The sequence below is a fragment of the Trematomus bernacchii genome, unplaced genomic scaffold (assembly GCF_902827165.1).
Source record: "Trematomus bernacchii unplaced genomic scaffold, fTreBer1.1, whole genome shotgun sequence".
In the NCBI taxonomy this organism is placed as follows: domain Eukaryota; kingdom Metazoa; phylum Chordata; class Actinopteri; order Perciformes; family Nototheniidae; genus Trematomus; species Trematomus bernacchii.
In genome coordinates, this window is record NW_022987697.1 from 117547 (window position 1) to 123938 (window position 6392).

Below are 6392 nucleotides of genomic sequence, written 5' to 3' on the forward strand. Positions count from 1 at the left end.
GCCAAATAACTTTTCAATATATTATTGATTACTATTTTTGAGGTACTTTTAGGTTGGCAGTAAACACAAGTCAGAGGTAAATGGTGTACTTTGACTCCACTACATGTATTTAATACCTTTAGTTACTTTACAGATGTGGATGAATGATGTGAAATATAATCAAGTGTTAAATCAGACTTTAGTTCCACCTGGAGTAAATTCACAAGCTACTCTGTAGTATACAAAGTCATTCAAACTAGCTGCAACTTTACCAGCTTTGATAACACTTTCATGATCAATCATTATAAAACATATCATATACAATTATTAGGGATGCTCCGATCGCCAATTTTGGAGCCGATCGCCGGAATCAGTATCGGCCGATACCGATATCGCTCTCTTTTCCTCTCTCCCCCTCTCGCTCTCTCTCCTGACAGCCCGTCAGTATCTCCTGCAGCTCACTGATCCAGTAATGAGTGACCCGACAGTGAAGAATAAATATATTTATAACTAGTTTAGCTTGTTCCAGAGGTAGATAAAATAGCTAAGTGTGTTAGGTCTAACTCTTAATGTGTGTTCTGCTCCGCTCACCGGTCCGTCACAGCGGGTGGAGCTGCAGGATTTCTGCTTCACACACACGTTGCATACCGCTATTTTATTGTCATTTTCGGACACTTAAAATACTGCCAGACTAGTGAAGCCATTTTGGCGAGCTTGTTTTGCCGCGCACAGAGAAAAGTGTCATGTATTTTACATGCAACGATAGCCTAATCTAAAATGTTCTACTACAGCGTACCTTTGTGTGGTGTGTGGCTCGTCAGCGCAGACTCTTGCATCGTTATTGTTGCACACTTTGCAGGAGGCTACTCTTGGGCTTCGCTTGGTCTTAGCCATGGCTTGTATTTGTCTTCTGCTAGCCAACGCTCGTTGAAACGGCAACCTCCTGTCATACTGTCATCTATCACTCTCATCAGAATGCCCAGGTCACACACGTAACAAAAACACTTGCAGGTCACGCGCATAGAAGTCGGAAGGCCGGAGCGGAGCTGTTTTATGTAAAAGCGAAGCAATTAAGCGCGCTCCGACTTCTTTATTTTCTTTTAATCTAAAAAGCGAAGTAAAGCATTTACAATTTCAAGCACTTTATCCTAAATTCAAGCACCATTCCCAAAATTCAAGCACTTTTCAAACCTTGAAAACACCTCGTACAATTTCAAGCATTTTCAAGGATTTCCAGCACCCGTACGCACCCTGCATATAAGTAGTGTCACCAGTCAGTATATTGACCTCAATATATGGTAATTAAGGATGGGTCATGACCAAAATAACAAAATTGCGGGTACAACCGGACGAAATGGGCTAGCATCTCCCTTAGCCTGTAGTGGAAAACTTTATACAAGTGCATACTTAAAACTTTATATGTAATGGCAAACTCTATATGTAGTGCAAACGCTATATGTAGTGCAAACTTTATATGATGTGCAAACCAACTTTATGTGTTACCTAATATGGTAAAATACTATGCAGTAGTTCCATGAGGATGTATTTTAATTCATGTCCTCTGGTCAACATATGACTAACCTTAAGAATGTCTGGGGGTGAGACACAGTGTCGTGAGCAAAGGGTGAGGCACAGTGTCTCGAACAAGTTCCTGTGTTTGTTCCTTGTCCTACAATGAGTTCCTAAATTCTTAGTTATATCTGTCGTAACCTTACAATGAGTTCCTGCTGTCCTCACTTGTACCTGTCTTTGACCCACAATGTGTTCCTAATTTCAACACTTCCATCTGTCTTAAACCAGTTCCTGTTTGTAGCTAGTTCCTGATTTACTATATTGCCAATGTATGGTTTCTGTTCCTCTGGAAAGCGGGCGTAGCTTATCTATCCATCCAGCCCTGCCATAGTGACAGGTGACGAAGTGTTGTTGAACTGTCAAGATCCTATAAAACCTATACGCACTCTTGCCCCTGTGCGCACTCTTCCAGAATACTCTGTACTCCGTGAGACCTGTGCCTTATTTGAAGCTTCAAATAAAGAACCAGAAAGACAGCTCTGTTTCCACCATTTTATTGATTGATCATTGTGATTGTGTATCTCCAAAGTATTGACTAGGTCTAAGATTTCCAGAACAGCCTGTTAAGCCCGAGAGACCCCGGTAGCGGGGCACTCCCGCAACATCTTGCAGGAAACAGTGTCTGAGGGCATGTTCATTTAATAAACTATGAATGTTTTATGTCCATGTAACGGGAAGAAACTCATCTAACTGATCATTTTAATTATTTTTTCAAAAAGAAACCCACAATGCTAACGCTGAGCCTCTGAATTAGCAACGAGCGAAAAATGCTAACAGATTACTGCACCAAAATTCACTCACAAAACCTTATTATTGATCTTTTCTGCACATCCAACACATCGTTTCACATCGTGAGGTGACACAGAATCGATGGGTACCTACATTATCACTCAATGATACGAACTTGCGACTTTATAAACGAAAACAGACATCAAAACATGTGGCACTAGGTAGCTAAAAACGCTAACATGGTTTACCTGTGTCGTAGTCTGGTCAAAAGTGATCTTCAATGGCATTAAAACAATAAAAACGCTGCTGAAGTTAATCCATAGGTTAATCCAATGTGTCTGTGTCCCTTTGAAATGATTTCTGATAATCCATGAGCAATAAACCTGCTTTTCCGTTTCCAGATGTCAGAGCTAGAGTATAGGTTCGCTCTGATGCAAAACTGCATGTGCGAAGCCCCCACCTTTTATTTGTACCATGTGTGTGAGAGAGGAGATTCCCCTTCGATTCTATTGGCTTTAACGGTCAGAAAGAGATGGGTTCCAGAGAAACGGTAAAACCCCCATTTCCACCCAAATCAGTTGTTTTTGCTAAATCTCTCTAAAAAGGTCAAATGTCACTTGTTTTGCATCAATCTTGATACAGGGTACTTATTATATGTTGTACTTTGGATTCCTAAAGCTTTTAGTCTACCTTACCATCATCCAAGGGTAGCTTTCACTATAAGTAAAAAATAATTTTTGGACGGACACTATAATTTACAGTTTATTACTATGTTCAATCTGAATTTTCTTTAAAATAAAAAACATCTATATTGTTCTGACTTTTCTACATCCAACTCACAGGTTTACTTACTTATTACTTTGAGAAAAAAGATTATTAATTTAACTCTTTTAGAAGGGAAGATATGGTCATTTGTTCTGGGAATGTCATTTTCGAGCCTGAGACCTGAAAAACAGGCTCAGGGCTAAACAGGTTAGGGATAAGTGACATACAGTGGGCATCCATGTAGTCCGCTGTATAGAAAACTGTAGTTTCCCCACAGCAGCAGACGCACATTCATGACGTCCGCTGGCGCATCATAAATACGTCGGATAGTGAAAGTGCAGTCGGATTCTCTAAAGCACCGCAGTCTCTTCTCCTAAATCATTTTGAATTTTCCTATCCACTATCCCTTAACCCCGTGTCGTTTCACACAGAGGTCAAGTGATAGACGATAGGAATAGACGATAGTAGCTGATTTTTGGACTATTCGACTGCGACCCTGGAAAATATCCAACATATTGTCCTTGATGCAAGTTAATAAATTCCGCAAATACGAGTAGGAAGGCTGAAATGTATTAAGAGCTTTAATAATAAATAGAATATGAGTTTGACACATTGCAGTGACATACAGTGGGCATTGGGAGGGTTCTGAGGACCAGCCCAAATAAAGAGTTCAATAATTAAGGCTTCAAACATGAGATTTATTTGTTGATATCCCCAAAAGTCCCAACACCAACATCCATATACTTTGTATTTGTTAGTTATCTTGTTTTTGCATATTGAAAATGTAATCTATGATGTTGTCTGATTCAAGAGACATAAGGGCTAATTTCAACACTAATTCTGACACTTCTTTACTTCTGATTCACTCAGTTTGATACGCATATCTTAGCATATGTCATTATTAAGCCTCCTTGCTTTCTGATCCAATGTTATCTACTGCATTATGCTGCTAATACAAACCCTGCCTGTGTCCATTTCAAATGAAAAGCTCTACATTTCAGTTGACAAAGTCCCTTCATTCCTCTTTTCATTCTTCTTTGTGAATCATTTGCAGCAATATGTTGCACAAACATTCAGTCATTTGCTTCTACTTGAAATGCAGACGCTGCCATCTTGTGACGCAGGCATGAAACTACAAATGCAGTTTGTATGCACACATACCCACAGAGAATGAATAGCACAGCAACACTTTGGATATGTAATCCATAACAGTTAAGGATTTATGGAGTGCACAAGAACCAAATAGTGTTTATTTTGAATGATATAAATTACATAATCTCTTAACCTCTAGGAATAAACCTAATCTCTCCTTTGCTGTGTTAGTGTTGATGATGAAAGGGCTGGCTGGTTGCCTAACTCAGATTCATCAGGTTGAACGCTGCAAATGCAAAGAAACATTTGATTTAGCTTTGGCATTTGCACCCGATTGAAGTCAGTAGGCTCAGGACTTTTGTTATAAATGTAATAATAAAGAGGTTGGTGGCCAAAACAAAAACAAGAAATCCAATCAACTAGTCCATATTTCCCACACGGCCCTCTTTAAGTACACATTTTTCCGTGTTCTAAAATGTATGATCTTATTTCTTTATTTTGTATATGTATTTGCAAAATGAATAGATTCAAAAAAGGTCAAAAAGTGTTGTCAATGTTTTACTGACATTTATGTTATTTAATCTTTACTGTGACCAGCCAACAGTTTATAACAGAGGACATATAGGACTATGTTTCATATGTTGCATTGGAATACATGACTATAGGTGAATATTACAATGTTATTAATGTTGCAACATTTTGGGGACATTTGTTTGTGGATTCATGAATATACTTGAACGTTTTATCCATTATAAAATTCACTGCTGAAATTGTTTCTCTTCATCAGATCTCACATGATTCAGTTACTGTATTTCTGCCACCAGCCAACAGTTTATAACAGAGCACATGTTTACATATGTTTCTTAGTTTTGACATTTGCAGTCCGTACATGACAGGGTTCATTAGTGGCTGTATGATGAGAAAATACAGTGACAGAATAATACGCAGCACACATGGAACACCGCTCATATCAAATCTACTCTGAAGTATTTCGAAGCTGCAGCCAAAAGAGAAGTTGAGGAGGGAAACAAGGTGAGGTGTGCAGGTACTGACAGCTTTCTGTCTGGTCTGTTTGGAACCAGAGAAACACACTCTGAGGATCCTCATGTAAGAGAAGAGGATTGGAAGCACAGTGACTAAGATTGAGAGAGCAGTAGCAAAAACTCCATAAATGTTGTTCACCTGAGTGTCAGAACAGGCCAGCTTAACAACAAGGTAGTTACTACAATACAAACCATTTATTGTGTTTCCACAAAGTGTCAAACGGATGTTTAAAGATAAAGGTATCAAGAATTTCACAAAGCAGTACAACCAAACCAGAATAATGAAGATAAGCGCCTTGTGAGAAGTCATACGAGTGTTATATTGCAGAGGACAACAGATAGCAAGATATCTGTCATAAGACATCACGGCTAAATTACTAAATTCTACACCTCCATATGTGTACAAGCAGAAAATCTGCAGGAAGCAGAGTGGAGCAGAAACAGTGTGAATGTCAGAGAGGATCTGAACCAGAAGGAATGGAAACAACCCTGTACTACCATACAGTTCATTTACAAACAAGCTGCACAGAAAAAGGTACATAGGTTCATGTAAGCTCCTGTTCACACAGATAACCACAATCAGAGACGTGTTGGCAACAACAATCACAATGTACAACATGGCAGTTATCATGAAATACAAGTACCTCAAATATCCAATATTCAAATAAGCTCCAAGAATGAAAAAGGATACAGTTTCTGAAGTTGAATTGGACATCATTCTAAGAGGTTAAACGTTAATATATCTGAGCACATTTGAACTTCACAGTCTTAACTTACCATCCCCCCCAGAGTGTGTCAGGAACTGTAAATGAATGCAACATGAGCACATCACACACAGTGCAGTGTTTCTCACCTGCTGTGCTGCAGACTGCTGCAGTCCCTTCTGTCAGCTGCAGAGACTTCTGCTGCTTTAAAGCTTCCAGAACACTAGAACCCAACAGGCCAGGTCCCTTACCATCAGGAGGCTGGGTCAAAACACATAATGTTTTTGACCCATTCAGACCACAAAAAATCAGGACTTTCATTTTCTTTTGAAAAAAGTGACAAGAATTTTGGATTTACAGGTCACAAACTGAACCACTAATAAACTACAAGGTACACCATGAAGCAGAGTATGAGTGTTTTGCAAACGGGGCTTATATACAGATAGTGTCTTGGTTTTGGATTTATGTTTTCATTTTCCACCTTTTATTTTGAAATGTTTTCCTCCTT

General features: G+C 39.0%; 1 protein-coding gene across 1 annotated transcript; it reads right to left on the minus strand.

Annotated features, from left to right (window-relative positions):
* Positions 1 to 4920: 4920 nt before the first annotated feature.
* LOC117489285 (olfactory receptor 10A6-like) lies at positions 4921 to 5895 on the minus strand. The gene has a single exon (XM_034138492.1). It carries the CDS (start codon positions 5893 to 5895, stop codon positions 4921 to 4923), a length of 975 nt encoding a protein of 324 aa, XP_033994383.1.
* Positions 5896 to 6392: the final 497 nt, after the last annotated feature.

Bases quoted from the DNA above. Each gene is read 5' to 3' on its own strand.
- LOC117489285 (XM_034138492.1), bottom strand. From the start codon at position 5,895: ATGTCCAATTCAACTTCAGAAACTGTATCCTTTTTCATTCTTGGAGCT.